General features: G+C 42.0%; 2 protein-coding genes across 9 annotated transcripts in view; one reads left to right on the forward strand and one right to left on the reverse strand.

The window, feature by feature from the left end:
• Positions 1-17,922, reverse strand: part of LOC111248369 (uncharacterized) — a 38,212-nt gene extending 20,290 nt beyond the window's left edge. For 2 of the 3 annotated variants that reach the window (XM_022800578.2, XM_022800577.2), the window contains exons 1-2: positions 17,788-17,922; positions 6,802-6,903 (exon numbers count right to left, since the gene is read on the reverse strand). In XM_022800578.2, the coding sequence (XP_022656313.1) occupies positions 6,802-6,903; positions 17,788-17,919 (234 nt within the window). In that variant the 5' untranslated portion in view covers positions 17,920-17,922. Of the gene's footprint in view, positions 1-3,531; positions 6,263-6,801; positions 6,904-17,787 lie in introns of those variants that run through there. The other variant, XM_022800579.2, reaches the window with a different exon arrangement.
• The window catches only part of LOC111248372 (uncharacterized), a 74,377-nt gene that overhangs the window by 15,916 nt on the left and 38,448 nt on the right, over positions 1-20,013 (forward strand). The window contains exons 2-4 of one of the 6 annotated variants that reach the window (XR_015323354.1): positions 9,559-9,669; positions 10,114-10,282; positions 11,255-13,856. The exons of 2 other annotated variants lie outside the window; for them this stretch is intronic. The gene's annotated coding sequence lies outside the window, so the exon portion shown is untranslated. Of the gene's footprint in view, positions 1-9,558; positions 9,670-10,113; positions 10,283-11,254; positions 13,857-14,939; positions 17,794-20,013 lie in introns of those variants that run through there. 3 more of the 6 variants (XR_015323357.1, XR_015323356.1, XR_015323355.1) reach the window with 3 other exon arrangements.

Genomic DNA, 20,013 nt, shown 5'->3' on the forward strand with positions numbered 1-20,013 from the left:
ATTCCACTAAAAGGGGTGTCATCTGGAAGAAGATATGCACGCACGCACGCACGCACGTACGCACGCATATTACTACATGACATATACAAACGGGAATAAAGTGAAGGAGAACGAGAAGACAGAACAGAGGGATCTCGTCTACCGCCGCTGTCGTTTTGTTTCTATGTGTTCTTCTTTTTTCTCGATGAAAGCAAACGCTCCTGTCGAGCAGGACTCGGGTCTATCGAAACAAAAACAAGCAAAGGATTAGAAATGGGTAGTACGAGCCGAAGGAAAGAATCGCACATGTTTCTCGGCCCATAGTGCAGTCGCTTCATTATTTTGTTGTGTGCATCGACGATCGTCCGGAGTGGCTATTGCTAAACGCGCTCCCGCACAGCGCTGTGAAAACGGGCGGGCCACAGAAGCTTGCATAAGCGGCATAAAAGGCACTACGATATCAACGTTGAAAGGCAGATAGATACACAAACGGACTTCGAAACGTCGGAATAGAGGCGCCAAGTGATGAAGTACGTCGCAGTAGAGAAATCAATTTGATCTATCTACCCATACGTGCTTCCGACGCGCGGCTATGAAGCTACATAACGACCATTCCGATCGATGGTGATACAAAGGTAGTTAGTGATCAAGTCGCCCGAACAAGGGTAACAAATCAAAAGGGTCCATTTGAAACGATCTTCTTAAATAATGCACCTAATTACGATCTTCGTATTCAGCTTCGTAGATAAATGTATCGATTACATTTACAAGCTAAAGCACCACATGACTCTATAGTGAAATAATGGCTTTTATGACCCTTGATCTACATCAAGGATTATGCTTCGTTAAGGCCTGGATACCTACCATCGGCAAAACAATCACTACGTTTTATCTAACCGTAGATCGTATTACTAAAACAATGATTTTCAGCCTGAAGCTCGTGCCTAATGGAGAAACCGTTTTGTGCTCAAAAACTGCTCGTATTGGCTGTATGATTATAGCGCATGTCCATATCTACGAAACGATCAAGACCGTTTACTCTCATATTCTAGACGGCCACGGAATATGTCGATAGATCATGTTAATATAATAATCATGGTTGTGGTTCTTACAATTTGCAAAATAATAAAAGTACCATTATTGCTAAGAAAAATAATAACATGATAAATGAGGCGTAATATGTGTTCAGGCTATCGCCGATCCAAACACTGACAATGTACCGATATTCTAACCAGGTAGCGGTGTATCTACAACAGGAAAGGATTCGAAACAAAAAAAGGAAGTACGATTTTTTTGTTCAAACAAACGTCCGGGATATGTGTGTGTGTGTATATATACTAAGATAAATATTTCCGCGTAATGTACGCTTCGGTATATCTTCAAATCTATTAGTATTCGTTGAATCATGAACAGGGACGCTGGATGTTCATTAGTCACACGCGCGGCCAGTAGAAACAATCGGGAAGTGTTATATGGAAGATTTTTGAATGTGGCCATATCTAATAATAGTATTGATTGCCGTATACAATCAAATATCGTATCACTCTGTTTTATCCGAGCTCATCAGACATTACAGATTCGAGTATTACATAGGCAGTGTTCAATTGCGGTAACGACAATATGACCACGGCGCAGTGATTTGCTAGTCCGCTGCGCAAGATACACGCCATTTGGTAGCAGGCCGCGTCGTCAATCCCTCTGCTTAGGAACACACGGGGAAGATTGATCAACGATCACGATCTTCTACCTAGGCAAGTGTCTTTAAGTATTTTCTCGACAGTGAAGTAAGAAGGACAAACTGCAGAATACTAATTGGCAACAAAGAGCCTGTTATAAAGCAGCACGCGTATAAAAACGTTCGAGTCCCCGGGAAAAATCGAAAACCTCGATAAATCTCCCTCGATGCAGAAGCGTAAAATTTGTCTGAAACATGTTAATGCATACGCTGAGCAGTTCATTACCTGGCTCTGTCTGATCCGTACGCGTAAGGCGAGAGCGATGCTAAAAGGAAAACCTCAGCAACTGGTTACTGCATTGAACAAAGTTATAACAGGATATCCATACAACTACGGCCGTAGATATCGTCTAAGTTGTATCAGCCCTATTCAGGCCATCGTTTTACAGAAAAAAAAAAGCGAAAAATCAAGGAAAAAAACGGCAAAACACAAACAACAGAATTCAAACGGCCGAACAAACATCTGGAGAGATAATATGGTAACAGCCGTTCGTCAGATAATGTTATGGTCGCCGCCAGATGGTATATATATATATATGTGTATATATGTGTATATATATATGTGTATATATATATACATATATATATATATAGAGCGAGAGAGAGAGAGAGAGAGAGAGAGAGAGAGAGAGAGAAACTCTGCGAGCGGCACAAGTCGTGGACGAACCGGCGAACGAAAATCGATGAGAACCACGCTACGCAGCAGCTCGAGCGTCAGCACGGACAAATCGTTCTGATATATGAAAGATTAATCGAAGATGGAAAAACTGGCCGTTCCGGCCCTGATTCGCCACTGCAATTAAACGTTCTCCTTTTTGATATCACTGCGAGAGCGACGTCGACTTTGACTGATGAATTTGTTAGAGGCACACATCAGTATTTATCAATGCTGGCCATGTTCAGGTTGAGGTATGTCTAAATCGCAGTCAGATTTGGATTAGGTCAAATGAGCTCTTGTACGTTCCGGCGAGACTCAACCATTACTTGATTGTTATTTTTATTTTTTCGTAGGTCTATAACGTGTGAAAAAGTGACACTGTAGTTGTCGCAGGCTGGAGATGGAATTTCATGAGATCAGTTAAATGAATCTGCCCTTCACTGAATTTTATGTCAAAAAGCTTAATTAATCGACGCGTGTGGCCGCTAATGATCGACACAATCAATATTCGAGCTAAAGAAAGCTCTCAGAAAAACGTCCCTTTCTTCTTAAGGGACAACGGCTAAGTTAGCCAAACCTAACCTAACCTAAGCTATCTATTGCTTGAAATGATCATTAACGCGACATCGAACAGCCATTCTTATTGTCGGCGAGACTCCGATAGAAAATATATAGACAAGAATTAATGAAAAGGGCACCGTCTTTATGGTGGTCCTGTTGCGGACCTTTCCCCAGTACTTCGGAGCGAATGCTGTACAGAAAAAATGCACGTAAATTGATAGTTTTACTCTATTTAACATATAATACGTGTGTGCGCTATCTCGGGATAGATCGAAATGTTGACGGTACGATACTGCGATGTAGCGAGGTTCAGCGTTATTTATAAAGGCCATGATCGTCTGCGTTCGATCTAAAACGATTTTTCTTATATCCATTGTACTTAAATATAGCGTCCATTGTATTGTAATTGAGGCTCTGAAGATGAGACATATATATATCTCCATTGATTCAAGATATTTAATCGAGAGTTTGTTATTTCATTTTATTTACTACAGGTACAATACAATGGATTTATACGTTTAACTAATTTTACTCATTATTCATTGATATTCACTGACCGTAAATTGTTAAGTATTGAGTAGTTCTGTGATGTACTTACTAGGATAGAACCGCGCAAGCATTGCGATTGCTTCCTTCCAAAGTACCACTAATAAAGCTCACATAAAATCAAAGAGAAAAGACCAAATTGGATTCCAAAACTACTCCACTTGTATTGATGGTGTACGCGCTGCTAGTAAAGAGTCACAATGTCGACCTAGATCGCTTTCAGTGTTGCTAGATGAGATCTACTGTACCACTTTCGGTGTTTTCGTCTGTTGTTTGCTGGTTAAAAACGAACCGGTCATCATCAGAGGACATGACTGAATCATAGCTAAAAAGCCATCATCCGAGCGCCAAACCAATGAATCAATCGGTGACGGATATATCGACGTTTTTTTCAACAAGCTCCAACATACGCACTCGCATTCACACGAATAGATAGTAGCTGCAGTGCTGTGCTTACGCACGCCCGCGGGCGCTGTCGACGCTGGCCCACCGTCGTGTCGTATTGATGCATCTCAACTTTGCGCCATTGTTACCGGAGGCGTACGGGAACAGCAGCGGCCGACCAATCAGCCATTCATTTTGCTCTGTCACCGCCAGCCAGTGCCAATAGCAAAACTCAGCGCTCAACTCTTTCTCTCCGTTCTGTTTGCTTTCAGCTAGAATGAGTCGCTGACCGTAGACGTAATCGATCTCTCAATCTTGTGTAGTTCCCTTTCATCGTCGTCGTATTTTTTGTCTTCTTTTATGCAAAGCGTTCAATAGCTCTCTTTTGTTCTTTATCTCTTAGCCGGTTATCTATCCAGCTGCACTCATAAGAGTTCAGGCGCCGCACACATCCATCAGATCTACATCCACTCACAGCTGTAGCTGATAAAGATTGCACGTACCTTCAACGTGCACCATTCATCGTCTGTGTGTGTGTGCCCCTCTCGATATTTTGTGGAGACGCGGACGCCTCTGATTGACAGACAGCTGGAGAAATCAAGCAAGAAATCCATAGCACACCATGGCGCAGCGTCCCGCAAGAGTGCTGGCTCTGCAGGACTGATTTCTCTAACATATACATATCACATACACAGTAAATGTGTTTATTCATGCATATGTCCCCCCCTCCCCAACATACACTGATGCTCTTATTTCTACACCGGAATACGGCCGTTTTCTTAACAAACTTCGTCAATCATGGCGAAAAAACAAATACGTAACAATACGACATAAATACAAGCACCGCGTAAATTAATGTTGACGTAGTTGTTGGTAGCGGCTTAGTGAGATACTCTTCATCCATTCCCATGATTTCTTGCTTCCTTCAGTCAGAAAGTTCTAGATGGCAAAGCGTTCAAGAAGGTGGTAGTAGTAGAGAAGTATTTTAAGGCAGCCATTAACGATCAATCGGCAGAAGTAAAACGTAGCTTTTAGCAGTGATAGCGGGTGCAGCTTTATCCGACTCCCTTCGTTATAGAGACATTCTGGCAAGGCTCGTTCCTGCCTGTTCGTATCTGTCGACTGTTCCTCATGACGACTGGTTTCCCTTCTGGTTCTCTTCATTCTTCAGCAGCGATGAACAGGTCGAAAAAAAAGAAGAAAATGGTGATCCAGGCGAAGACGAGCAAGGGAGAGCAAGAGAATCGAAGGAAGAGGTTCGCTGGTTGGCGACATGAACTGCCTCGTTGTTTGGCCGCAGAAGCAAACGCGCCGGCAAGATGGCGTCTGCATCGACTACGTTGCCGTAATGAGTGAGCAGCAGTGATGAGTTGTAGAAGTTCGGTTGCAGGCTTTAAAGTGATACTGGTAATGGTGGCGCTGGCGTTGGCGACGTTAGTGCCCTGGAGTTGAATATACCAGTCGGAGGAAGTGGGTTTTCCTTGGCGGCCGGCGCAGCTGACTGCACTGACTCAAGCTGCACCGAGCCAAGCGCGGCAAGAATCGAAGAAAACGTCGACGTAGACGCAGCTGCGTGCTATTTGTCATCATCCACAGTGGCTATCTAGCTAACGTCGGCCTGACGAACGACAGAGTTCTACGAATCGCTACAATTCAGGAGGAGGCGAAGGCCGACAAGAGACTACTTGAGTCGGGCGCGCAGACACGAAAACGACGATGACGAAGTTTGTCATCATCGTGGTGTATCTGAGATAGAGGCTGACCGAGGCTCTTCGTTAAACAACAGCGCCATGGACATCCGAAAACGGCCCGATGCCTGCCGCCTGCAGTGCAACCGGAGATCGTCGACGTACCGTTGTCGTTGTAATCGCCTGACGCGAGCGCGGCGAAGCACGTCACTGCATCTATCCACGAGATACTGACTTATAGCCACTATGAAGCAGATAAAGCAGCGGAAGTCAGAAAATCATTTGTTGTTATCGTCGCAGCAGCTTCGACACTGGGAAAACGAACCGCCATTTAAAGATGAAAGCTAAACAACAGCAGTAGGGGATGGTAAAGAACACGAGGTCACCGTCTCGTGCCGCGATTTGATCGTGGTCTACTGATTGCTGACCGGAGCGACGTACAGAGTGGGTTTGCCGCGACGAAGAGTATTTTTTGCTTCTCTAGTTTTTCGTGCGTTTTATTAGAGGCTAATGGGGAAGCTAAAAGTTGATGCTTAACGGCGATTGGTAATTTTCGACTTAATCGGGTATTCTTTGCTGTTCGTAGTAACTAATTGACTATGTTAGCTTTGTTTCCAATAAGAGTGACGAAACATATTTTCCGCTTTTGGAGTTGCCGACGACGGAGGTTAACCACTGCCGCGAAGTGGCGTAGGAGTTGGTTGGTGAGCAACAGCTCAGCCGGCAACAAAAAAAAAGAAAAAAAAAGTAAATGAGACAGATAAGACATCTGACAGAATATCAACGAGGCCAACGACGGCAGACCGGCCACATCTACTTCCACGGTACCGCAAGCAGCAAAAGGAAATTTATTTATTACGATATATGTGCGAGATTGCTGCAATAGGATGTAATACATCAGCACTCACGTATGTCCTTTAGGTAGGACGCAACGATGGCATCTTGAGAGATGTCTGATATAAACACGATCCAGTGGAGCCTCATGTCTACAGTCTATTATAGGTCTCGGAGAAAACTGGTTATGAGAGTGTAAGCTCTTCCTTTAGCCACATAACGAAACGTTTTGTTTAAGGATTCGTTTATTCTGAGTGGCGCAGTGTATTAACACATTCTAGTCCAAATTTATCTCTGACGTCCTTTGTACAGGCGGGTGTTACGCTCAAGCTGTCGTTGTATTAGGACGTAAATAAGTTAACGATAATTGTGTCGATACCAGAAGGCAAAATAAATGATAAGAAATTAATACTGACCGCATCGAGCTGGTTGATTTTTGCCCCCCCGGAAAGGATGAGGCTCCTGGCAGCGTCCACGAAACCATTGGCACATGCCATATGAAGAGGGGTGCGGCCCTCCTGAAAGCCGACAGAAAAACAGGCCAAGCCCGTATAACATGTTAGGTCTCGTACAGTTATTATGTGAGGGCTACTCGTATATTTATTGACTAAAAGCTTCCTGTCCTTATGCACGTGTATAGTATAATGTTTTTCTATCACTAGTTGGCACTCAAGAAGGCCTTTTCTAGGTAGAAGTGAACCGTCAGAGAACTAGACAAAGTTCTGACTTTATTAACGGCAATGGTAGCGTTACTGTTTCACCGAACCTATATCCGGCAAAGATCTTTACAGGAATACTTTTCATTTCTTGTAAATAACGACTAGTTATAGGATGCGACTCGTTTACATGCATCTAATTAACTACTTCGTCCATTTTTTGATGGCTTCTTGATCCTCATTAGAGAGGAAGGATATCTGGCAGCCGCTTTTGGCACGACGATCATTCATAGGTTGGCGGCATACCCGTTCCAGCTCGAAGTAGAAGTTCGGTTGCAGACGAGAACTAGACTTAAGCCATATTTATTTGTGACCAACATATGCCAAATGTTGCTCCTAATCAGTGTTGATGATCAGTCACAATGAGCGATTGTGGGAATCAACAGATTCGTTTAGTAAACAAACATAACCGAATCCCAATGGCAAGGTGTATAAATTCTTAAAACGGGTAGATTTTCAGTACAGAGAAGAAAAGGATCATTTAATTAGTCAACGCTTCCTGATTTAACCTTCTGCAAGTGTTACACGGCAATGTGCAGTAGATATAAAATTAAATCTATTTTACCTCTCCTTTATCTTTATAAAGTGAATTATATAGATGTAAAAATGCAACTAACTGGATTGGTGATCAAGGAAGAATGCGCATATACTATAAGTTCGATCAATATTCTGTTTTTCTACCGAGATCGGGTATACCAAGCTGCTTAATTACGGCGCTAAAACTTGTTAGTATCTATAATAAATAATTATATAATACAAAAGTTGTTATATTCTACATGACGTCACGTATTTACCCATACATATCATTGTATCATGCAGCCCGCCTTTGGTTGGTGCATCACCAATGACATCACATATTGGGGAACCCTAGGAGGAAGAGGTACTATCCACACTGATAGGTTTTTAGAGCCAAGAATTGCAATAAATATTTACACTGTTTTACAACATTAAAGCAAGAACCCCCTAGCGATTCCGCCGGTCGCGGTGCCCTTTACGGGAGCCATTGAACAGACAAACTAATGGTCATGGAACGTAAAAAAAAACGTTATGCTGATTAGTTACCAATGTAGCATAAAAACATCAAACAGCAAAGCAAAATTAATTACAGTTGATTGGCTGTCAGGGGTGTATAAATCCGTATGTAAGTAAGGTAATCCAAAGCGTCCCATGTTAGCACGAACGACAAAATAATCGATTATTTTCGCTAGGTGTAGCCGGTAGCAGCCATAGTAGCGTATTTCAGGGTACACGACAACTCTATTAGATGAGCTATCCATTTTCGTTGAGTTTTTGCTTTTTTTTTTTTCACTGGTTACATGTATGTATGTTGACTTTATCGATCGGTGTCGTCAAGTTACCGGCGATTTCATAAATACGCCCTAAATAATTATGTCTGAGTATGTGTGTGTGTGTGTGTGTGTGGGAGATAACATTTGATTTATTCGAAGTACCGAAAGATCATAGTCTTAGTTGACTTTTAAGAAGCTATTTTTCGGAGTTGTTCCTGGACATCGTCTAGAGTATGAGCAATAAATATTTCCTCGTTAAACGTCAACATCGAAATGAATAAAGATAGCTTACACATTCAGATCGCCATTACCTTTATGATCCAAGCCGGTAACTGCGGTGTCAAGCGTACCTTTCTGCCTGTTTGTACCATGCTTCGCCAAAAACTTAAGTTTAGCACCAAAATGTATAGTGAGTAAAGTAAGAACAGGATGTTGTGCTTTTAGGGTTATCGTTATTATGTGTCGTTCAAAACATAGTCAGAGGGCTATCGTACCTTTCGAAACATTTTTAGCTGGCTTCTCCCAGCCGCTCAGAGCAGTTTGCTTCCGTTTGACTTTTGATTTACAAGCGTCGTCGTTGTTATTATTATTAGTATTCCAGTGATATTTCGTTTGTCTCTATGTGCGTGCTTATATACACATATATACGTCAGTTGCAGAGCTTATTATCAGAGTAGCACCACTGTCGTCGAGCGAGCTAAATTTATATTTCTAGAGCTGCTAAAAAAAGGTATCATCATCATTAAACGGAAGGCGGGAGAGGCTGTGAGTGAACTTTCTGTAGGTGTAGATCTCTGTCTGTCTGTCTAATTTTTCAGCCCTGAGAGTGCTTCACTTGTTGCTTACCTCTGATTTGCTTGTATCTACGGAAAAATGATCGGATAAACCGGGTGCCACTTTGAGGAAGTATTACTCATTAAGCCTATTTATTGGGGTACGTAATATCAGTCGCACTATCGCCGTTGCCCTACACGCCGGTAAGGAAAGATGTTTTAGAAGCTCTATATATAGACGGTTGTTATAATGTTACAATTAACTGAAAAGGGATATCAGTTTATGATGAGGAAATGAATTCATATTGCTACGAGTAGTATAATATTGAAAAGTTTGGCTCTGACAATCGAGACGACAATCGTAAGCTTAGCTGGCTTTTTTTGCGCATTTTTAGTGACAGCTCTTTACCACAATCCGCTCAGACGCTCGCTGGAAAAGAACGTGACAAGTGATAATCTAAAAACCGTTGCTCATTGGCAGGTTCAGCCATCGTTTTAAACTGCCGGTAAGACCTTGTTGTTTGCATATAGCCTCTTCATTGTAAGGAATGATTAGGTAGGTCGTTCTATGGCGGACAACAGCATGCGGTCCTCTTCTGGGTGTCCAGTAAATACGAAGTACTGCTTCAGATCTATGCCAGTTAGAGCCATGATACGGAGAAGCCAGCAAACAACGTTATAGGCATTCTCGCCTCTATTACATTGCGCTACAGACCAGTGCCTTTTTGAAATGTCTGACAACGTCAGATGCGATGATGCTCGCTGGGAAGCGGCGCCTTGTTCTGCATGCTTGGCTAGCTCTGATTTAAGCCGCTAAGATTGAAACACTTATGCGGTGTTACCAATCAGATGATCTGTGTAACGTTTGTGTATAATACATTCGATTGAATCCCTCGTTGTAGCATCCAAATTAATATGTGTTTAAGATATATCGTACTGCTATGAATCAGCCTTTTTCCAGTGTTGGATGCGGTAAAGAATGACTCATGCTACGATACGCATTTGCGTGATTCCACAACCTATCGTCAGCACTGATCTACACTTAACTCACCATTGAGCTCGTTGGCCATGATCTTCTCACTGTCAAAAAAACACGTACAGGATAACAACAACCACAACGTATGTGAAGTCATTAATCAATTGGCCTGTATTATATAAAGCAATGAAGACGATGGTCACCTGTTACCGTTGTTTTCATCTAACAGAAAAAAGGGTATCAGGATATAGCAATAACAACAAAAACAGTACCTACAATTAAGCCTTGCAAAACACCTGTAAGTGCTCTACAGCCTTTAATTCTCTACCACGACCAGGATCTTACCTGAAGAAATGATCGAATCATGGCGCCCAGTATGTAGCACCCGAAGGCAAGACAGTATGAAAGTCATATGCTTTTCCAGCAAAGTAAAGAATCTCAAGGTGTAGAATATATTGAAAAAGAAGCATAGTAAAAAAAATTGGTGTACATGACGTAGAAAGAACATATACGTTTCACGTATAAAACCTTTCTTATCTGATAAACGTGTGGTGCCAAATATGTTTTTACCTTCAAACCGTCATCATCAAAAAATCTTAGGCGTTCAAATATAAGTCGCTGGTTGGAATACGTTTAAATGTGCGCATGACTCGATCGTTTCGCCTGAGTATTTACGTAAACACGCATTACGTATCAACGAATCTGTGGCTATATACATAGGCAAGCTATAGTCGTGCTAACAATCGTGCATAAGGTTAGGTTTCTGTGCTAATTTTTAAAATCGTTTTGGCTAATGGCTGCATGTTATATGGTCTGCTCTAGGGTAGATCTGTAGTAGAGAAATTGCTCATTTTGCCTTGGCATCGACAACTGTTGGCTCTTATTTGCTAAATTAAACGTCGCTCTTTGTTAGACAGAAGTGGAGTTAATCTGAAGCATGCAAATTCAATGATTTGCTTGGTAGGCAACAGATCTAAAGGAAATTCTATAAACGAGAGGTAATAGAAGCACCCGCAGATTTTTCTTCTCGATGGGTGGCGGCGATGCTCAATTTTATGATTAGCTGGCGCATTGCCTATATTATTGAAGCTATCTAATGTACGTATGTTCGTTAGGGGAGTTTGCTGCAGCTCGTGTCGCTACTGCTCATCTAGTAGTGACTTTAAGCTGAGGATGACGCCCGGCTGCCATTTCCGTTGTCACCGACGACGAAGATAACTGCGACCGGGTCTTCGCCACAGCAAAAGATTCTACAGTAAAATAAGGCAGGAGCAAGTGAAGTCCAAAGTACGGATATCAACAAATTCAAGAGGCCCTGGCAAATCCACGGACGTACGTACAGCTGCTGAGTCGGGTATCTGGCCAACGACGGCATTAGCAACGGTTCGGACTTGAGCAAAAACACTCATATCATCAGCAGTATGAGCTTCTCACTCTGCTGTTGCTTGCTCACACAGCAGACCCACAACGCAGTACATTCGTGTAATGCTACAAGAACGGGAGCAGTCATTCGTTGAAGACTGAAGAAAAAGTAATCACTATTATGCTACGACGTTCTCTTGCCGTTTTATGGAACCGATGTGATGGTTTTCGCAGACAGGCTAATGGACAGACTGACTGCCTGTAGTACACTGGGTTTCCACTCTAACGCCTTGGCCTCGGTTATGATTTTGCTAGCAACACAGAAGTTACATGAGCTAAGCAGTGAGATAAAGGCTGGTGGCAAAAAGTGATATGAGCTGTGCATTTTTGGCGCGTTTTGTGGGTTGGGTGGAAATGGAAACGATGTTTCCATGACATCGCCATTAGAGCATCTGCGTATGTTGCTATTTATTAAGCAAACGCCTCGCAACAACGGCAAGGCTGACTATCTTTGAAGAGAGGCAATCGAACGCATTTCATGGCGAAAGACCGTTAAGTGTGAATGATAGCCGGTGGGGCGTGGGGGTGGGGCAAATACATTATACGGTGTATTTTTATTAACGATCGAAAAGTGAAAAAGGTTTCAAAACTGCTCTGATTTGAATTTGCGCGGGCATAAACGTGCCTGTAATTGTGGGTGGAGTTATGACGCCGCTAGTCGCGCTACCAGAAAACTCTTCATCGTGGGAAGAAGAGTCATTTTTGTTGCATGTCGTACATCTTTCAGCATTTATACAATTCGAACAATTGGAACCTACAACCCTTCTCCTGAAGGACTGCCACTTTGAACGATAATACAAAACCGAAGATAGTGGCGAAGACCATATTTTACTCTAAAAGGTAATCTAATCTGTGTCGAAGATGTTTTTCAATTAAAGCTATAAAACATAACCACTAACAGCCAACACATGTGGTTGAGTAGTTAGCGTGTCTTCGCTGTTCATTCAAGCTTTATTCAGCGAAAGCGAGGCAAACATATGGTACGATTAAAGACAATGATCTGGACAAACAAAGCCCGACGCAAATTCACTCAGGTTCATCGAGCCCTCGTGTTAGCGTCACTTATACAAGCTGGAACATTGAAAATCAGGGGTAGCACTCGATCGCAGCATACACGTATGACGAAGCTTTGAGTTATAAAAAGTATCTTACAGATAAGGCGTATAACTTATAGCCGTACCGCCGAGTTGCGACTGGGTGTCGTTCGTAGCTTTTTGCCATTATAACACAGACGACTAGTAAACGTAGCTTTACAAAACCAAATGGATAAACAACTTAAGGAAAGCAACTAGCAAAGCAAACTGAAAGGAAAGATCAAAGAGAACTTCAAGAAAAACAGGAAATGTAAGCAACATCATGTAAGCCTGTACTGTCGAAAAGGCTACTAAGGAACATTCAGAGAGTCCGAGTTAATTGAAACAGTATGCATATTAGCAGCAGCAGTAGTATGCATATTAAGAGATGACTTCACGCGGTCATTATGATATTCCCGCCACCATGGCCATTAGCATATGTGTAATCGATGCAAACAGGCGCACGTACATACACACATGCTCGTGCATTGGTGCATCTGCACTGCGCCTGATCTGACGCCGCCGCAATTGCACGAAATTATCATCGTCTACTGTCAGCGAATGACAGATGTGATCTGTAGAAAACAAACGAAAACTGCAAACAAGTAATACGATTTGAACGGCTGGCGCTGTCGTCGTTATTGCCACCGTGAGCCAGGTAGTTGCATTCGAAACAGAGACGACAGCAGGAGCAACAAAAGTCATAAAAAAGCACTGAGAATCAATCAATATATTTACCTCTGTGTCTCTTTTCTCTCACGGCCTGTCCGGCCGCGAGTGGTTCTCCCTGTAATTGAACAAAGTATGGCCATTGAGGCGGATCAAGCCGAGAGAAACTGAACCCGTTTTGCTATTGCCTCCGTATTTTAATTACTGCCACTGCCGCTACGGCAGATGCGTCCACCAGGGGTCATCATCACCAACAGCATCACCACCACCACCACCACCATTCAGACAAATGACATCGAACAACGAGGAGGCTAAAGGGCGAAGGAAACGTGGTAAAGAACAGGGATTGCGATTTCGATGACTCGTTATGAAGCAGATCATGACGAGCGTGACGATCTAAGATTTAGCGCTTATGGAGTCAATAAAGCTGTCCGAACTAAGAACGTGTAACTGCTAGTTCTCAGGATAAGCGTAATCAACATAGAAACAAATATTCAGTAAATGTCTTATGATTAAGCCTGCTTTGAATAAAGCTAATATTGATTCACTCTTATGCACCGTGTGGAAATCTTGGGATTCTATGATCACCATGTCACGCGCAATCAAATCATCGTTTCAATCAGTGCCATTTTAAGGGTAGAATTCTATAAGGGTATAGAACGTATAGAAAGATTGATAATTAGACGGTACTTCTCTATATAAACGTTGCGGTTTTTCGAAACCACGGAACAAGTATCAATACTAACATCACCGGTAGCAGCAACAGCGAAAACTGTTAACTGCCTGTTTAGACAGAGGGAAATAGGATAACTTCTATATATCGAAGTATAATAAAACGTTGTGGTCACAGTGTGTGCGTATCAATGTGAGTATGGGTGCGGTTTGACGCGTATGTGTTTACCTGAGATAGAAACTTCGTATTCGCGGTTCAAGCTTGTTGATGGTGGGTTAGAAAATAGAACGGAAAAAACATCCCAACAGGACATGCAGGATACACTACTAATGGTAATTATGATCTCATCAAAGTGACGTTCTCAGATAAATCATCGAGGCGAACATATTACACAGGACGTAATAACACGAGATACCCTCTAGATGCTAGATAATTACGCTCCCATTTTTTCTACAACTTTGACCTACCTCCATAGGCGACTGTACATTAAGTTTATGGCGGACCTTTTATATTAGCCTGATATAATTTTGCCTTGCTGCATTGTGTCAAGACAATGCCATGAATATATCGTAACATATAAGCTCGTGTGTTTCTATTTGTGCGAGATTTAACAGTAAAAAGCGCGCTGGCATTCATTTACTAACCAATGGGTGTATGTGTGTGTGCCTAACACGACGCGTGTACGTGATAGATGCGAAAAAAACGGAAGATTGCACAGGGAAAATCTAGGAAACGTAATTATAGTAGCTGCTTCTACGGTTGTCGCTGTTGCCTAGGTGAACAGGATGTTTTTGTTGGTCACGTTGCTGCCTTCTGCTACAAACTACAGGAATGGGGAAACGCTTTGGATGTTACTCCTGCTTAAGTTGTCGCTTGTGCTGATGTTGCTAGTTCTGACAGTACAAACGCTTCATAAAATTGTATGTCCGCCTGCTTTTTACGCAACGATTCTGCCGTCAACAGTTTCAGTTCAGCCAACTGTCGATGGATCGTGTCCGAATAACATCAAAGGGCATCAGTACTTAACAACAGCTACGACGGTCATGTCAACGACGACGGCAACAATAACAGCAGCAACAATCGCAGCCCAGCAATAACTAGCCAGTGTCGTTGATTCGCTACGCAATGCTGGGTTGCGCCACCGTACATCTTGACTATCTTTTCTATTTTCCAGTCCGTCACTTCCAGTACTATAGATTTGACGTCACTATCGCTGTCCCCCCAAACCGTAACCCTCGTTACCAGCCACGTATTGAAAGCATCAACGGCGATAGCAATGGCAACAGTTACTCTATGGGCGTATATCGAAACCCAGCCTCCTGTTGAAAGATGTGTAATATGACTCAGTTGTCCTGACCCGTTTGGAATGAACGAATAAACAGGGCGGATCCAAAGCTCACGAATTGATCGACTAACCGACCTGCACTCTCTATTGAAAGCGTACAAAAAATTGAAAAAGAAAAAGTTGACAGGAAAAAAATCTATCATATTTTGACAAAGAAACACGATGAGGGAAGAATAGAGACGAGCACGGTGAACGACCCCCGAAAGGCCGTGTTTTTCTAAGCCTTTGTTCATTCCCTGCAGTACAACAATTTATAAGAACTAAATGCTTCTACAGGTTGAATCAGCTTATTAGAAATGCGTATTTGAGCGTAACCTCATAGCTTCGCACTCAGTGTACCACGCACCGTTGTTATCATCAAGTGGTATCGTTTGTTCCTTTCCCGTGGCACCGGTTCTTTTTTACACGGTAGCGTCAAGCGCAGTTTCGGTCGTATAACCCCGTTTTTCTTTATATACAAGCGTTTCTTTGCAAGTTAGCTAAGTGCTTACTGGTGACACTTCCAACAGCCGTTGGTTCAATGCTTGCCTCACAAGGGAACTTGTAATTTTTTCAATTTCTCGTTCAAAATAGATGTATTGTATTGTTTTTTTTTTTTTTTCTTAATTTCCAACCGACTAACAGTATTCGATTAACGCGTACGTGCATTCGCGATTATTAATATAACGGAGACGCATCAACGCGTTTTGCCAAAGGATCTTCACCGTTATCCCAAAGTAACAATACGACATGTGTTTCATAGCGACATGGGTAAACAAGGTTTCTTCTGTAAACTCATTGTGAATAGCATTTTGCTTCAATTGAAACCAGATGCTAGAGGAACGTTTAAACCTAAAGGGAGAGTCTGGGGCGCAATTTTGCTCGGGAACCATATCGTAAAAAAGGTCTGACGGTATCTTGTCTAAACACAACTATTTATGGGTTTCCCTCTCAATAGCTCCTGAAGCTTGTAAAAATCTCATAAAAAAATGCCATTCTTTAATAAGGGACGGGCATCGTTACTATCCCTTTTAGACAATTGTTGCCTTTTATCCATTGTTCAATGTATCCTGATTTCATGTTACTGTTCCTAGCTCCATTTTTTCATGGTGTGTTTCTAAGGCTTTTCCTATTGTTGCCGTGACAGCTTCCCATTTAGGCGACCCTAGCAGTCTTTGATCATTCGGTCATCTGTCAGAGAACCCCAACTTCAGATAGATATCCATTTTAGCCCTCCCGATCCAGGCCACACAGGCTTCTTCAGTATAGTACGTCAACTGTTCTTCTACCATTTACTTATTTTATAGGAAAATAGCCTGCGAGAAGACACAATTACGCGACACAGAAAGAACCTATTGCAATGCGCAAGGCCACATAAGCCGTACATGAACCGTCCATATGTTTGTTTGTTTGTTTTTTGACCCATATCTGTGATATAAATCATATTTCGATTCAATAGAACACATATAGCGATACTATGAATAGAGCTTAACATTGTCATGAACAAACACGCATACACTTTTCGCGTAACATGTATGTTCTATTTATGACGAGTGCAGGGTCGCAAGCCCATCGACACGTTCGGGTATGTTTGATAAATTGATTTTTTATTGAAATTATGACATAAAAGAAACTTAGCCATGCCTTTGCTCGATCGGCTGGACTGCAGCGACAGTCGCACACTGACCAGAAATGATCGTCTGTTAGTTGATAGAAACGCCTTTCAACCGAGTCCCTTTTAATTGTATACTGTCGAATAAGCTACTGCAATTAGGTGTTGTTGCTATTTTATGTGTTGTCGTTCAATACAAATCGGATCTGATATAGATAAAGAATAATAGTATGATTCGACTCTGACGCCTGTTGGGGGCCACGCAACAAACACGACGACATATTGTCCACTGGCCGAGTACTATTTATCCAATTTACTCATATGTCATTTTGTCTGTTGCGACAACTAACTACATCATGTAAAATTAGTCACCGTGCATGTTCTTATATAGGTATAGATGATAAGTATCGTTAGGGCTTTACGCCCCTCATCATAACGCCTCTCGTGTCAACTTGAAGATCTCACTGCGCACAGAAGAACGTTGATTGTAACCAATATGCTTAGAAAATTTATGGGGTAGCTATCGTAGGCTGCAGGCGTCTTGCCGAATATCCTACATTTGCCCCAGAGGTATTTATTTAAGCTATGAATCATCTGATCCATGTCACTGACATCATCCCCTTACGTGGCTGCAAATTTTTTACAATAGCTCATAGTTTTTTCTTTTTACTAATTTGTATAGAGAGCTTACAGAGTCACTTAACTACTAGTGATCAAGTAGTAATAGGATTCTATAAAAGGCGTGAATGTCTATAGCACTGAAAAGACAAGCGTTTAGCTTAACATAACTACGCTGCGATAGTTAAGAAGCTGCTTTTGGTCGGGTTGAACTACGATTTAGGCGTTCTCTCTATATATTGTAAATTTTCGCTTACCTGATCTGGCACCATTTTGGCACCCAGCTTGATGAGTTCGACGATTTTGTGCGCCTCTCCATTCACTGCAGCTTGATAGAGTCTCTCGTGAATCGTGTGAAGGGGTTCCGGGGGATCGCCCACCGGAGACATCGCGTCTACCGGTGAACCTCCACAGTTAATACCAGCTATCGCCACTACTGCCGCTACAGACTGGCAACACCTGTCCAATACAGAATTACGGTAAAAGAGTTAAATGATGCGCGCACAGCTTTTTTAACGATGCTATCAATAAAAGAGGTCTCGTTTTGTGCTTCTATGCTTCGAAGTGTTAGCCATCCCACAGCTAACCTGTGTTACCGTTAGGTTGGACTTACACACACTGTAGCAGGTCATTGATGCTAGCTGATGGGTATTTCTCTTGAAAGCGCTTAAAAGTTGGTAAAATTGTTAGCCAATGGGCTATTTACACGATTTTTCAATACATCCTTGCCCAATCACGAATGTGTTCGATCTAAGTAACCTAACAAAGGTTTAATGCAGGAGAAAACAGCCAGGAGTGATGATGAATGGCTGATAACGTTAACTTATAGAAATTAACGAGGAATTAAAGGTAAAGATGGCTCTTCAAGTGCTGTCAATGTTCTATATAGCTATTTCCATTTATCACGTGGTACATAACTAACAATACAAGGACTAAGTTGAACAAGTAATTTCTTACGAAGTCACAAAGTGATGGGCTCCGTATGTCACGGCGATACGGGACGAAGTATAGAGGTAAGCTTTCGGTATGGGATGAGATGTGTCGACCCGATCCTAAAGAAATCCATTAGGACGGGCACGTCTAACGACAAAGCAAATTCGGAAGCGGCACATTTCAGCTCTGTACAAAAACAAGAGGCGTATATAAAGCCCAGCCGACACAGAAAATCCTGTTTGTATTTTGTAGGGAGGCCGTCGGAACGTAAATAAGCGAATACTCTTATGAAGTCAGTCGTGTTCTTTAGCTGTGTTTTTTTTTTGGTAAAGATCATCGGCGATGAATTTACATTGGCGTATTCACGACAGAAACAATGAGTAGTTTGTCGGCGACCAGTACACTATGAGCTTGTAAACAACAGCGCTCATGTATTTGATATAAAGCTAGTTGACGGATCTGCGCTCGATAAGACTGTTGGGCGTTCATTAGAAATTCGTTAATTATCATGAATGTTAAGCGGTCTTCCTAACTAAACAAATCCAAGCAGTGTATGTAATCGTTAATAGAAAAGAGTACTTGATAATTCATCACAACATCCTAATGATGACTAAATATAATATTGTATTTAGAAAATCCAAAATTCGTCTACATTATGGAAGCACTGACAATTTTCTTCTTCTACAATCTGCTCGTTGATCATACTGATACGTTTGTTAACCAGTATAAAAAAAGCAAACAAAGTTTGACTTTGTCTACGCATATTTGTCTTTTCGAACCGGCTAGAGAAAAATAGTTATGGCATTTTTTCCATCTTTGCCTTGACAAGAAAACATCGTACTAGAAACGACAATGCCTAAGAGCATTCGGTTAAAAGGTCGACAACGATTTCCGTAAACGTTTGCCGCATTTCGTTGAGAGCAAAATTAGTTGCTCGGTCCAGGTGCAATCAATGCTACATTGCCAACGTTTAATTTAATATTAAGAAATTATAGCATTTATATCAAACGCTATTTCAACTACTGCATTCTTAAGCAAAGACATGGGCAATAGTTACACAAGACATACACCGATAATTATAATAGCACCATCGAAAACATTTGCATATTGAACCAATGCCGTAAATTTTCGGGAAAATGAAATCCAAACGCCTGCGCTTTTAAACAATAAAATGGAAACAAATCGCGCTATTCCTCATCGATGAGGCCATCATTCAAAGTGTATTTAGAGGAAGGATGTACACGTGTTTCGTTTGGTGCCTTCCACTGTGTAGACTAAATACGTTTTAGGAGAAACTGTGTGCTGGCAAACAAATATGGACCAAGTGAGTATCTGCCTGCTAAAGGCAGAGCCCACCTTCCGCAGTCGCTAAGGGTAAAAATCATAGGCTTCTGCGATAGCGTGATATTGATCTACTATTAACAATAGAAAAAAACCCGCCCACCATCACCGTTCGTTCCTGCGAACTTTCTCTACTATTGCCAGAAGCCACGAACACGTGATAATGGTCCCTTCGATTCTCGCCGTGTAATAGCGCCTTTCAACATTCA

This window comes from Varroa destructor, unplaced genomic scaffold (assembly GCF_002443255.2).
Source record: "Varroa destructor unplaced genomic scaffold, Vdes_3.0 BEIS01000003.1, whole genome shotgun sequence".
NCBI lineage: Eukaryota > Metazoa > Arthropoda > Arachnida > Mesostigmata > Varroidae > Varroa > Varroa destructor.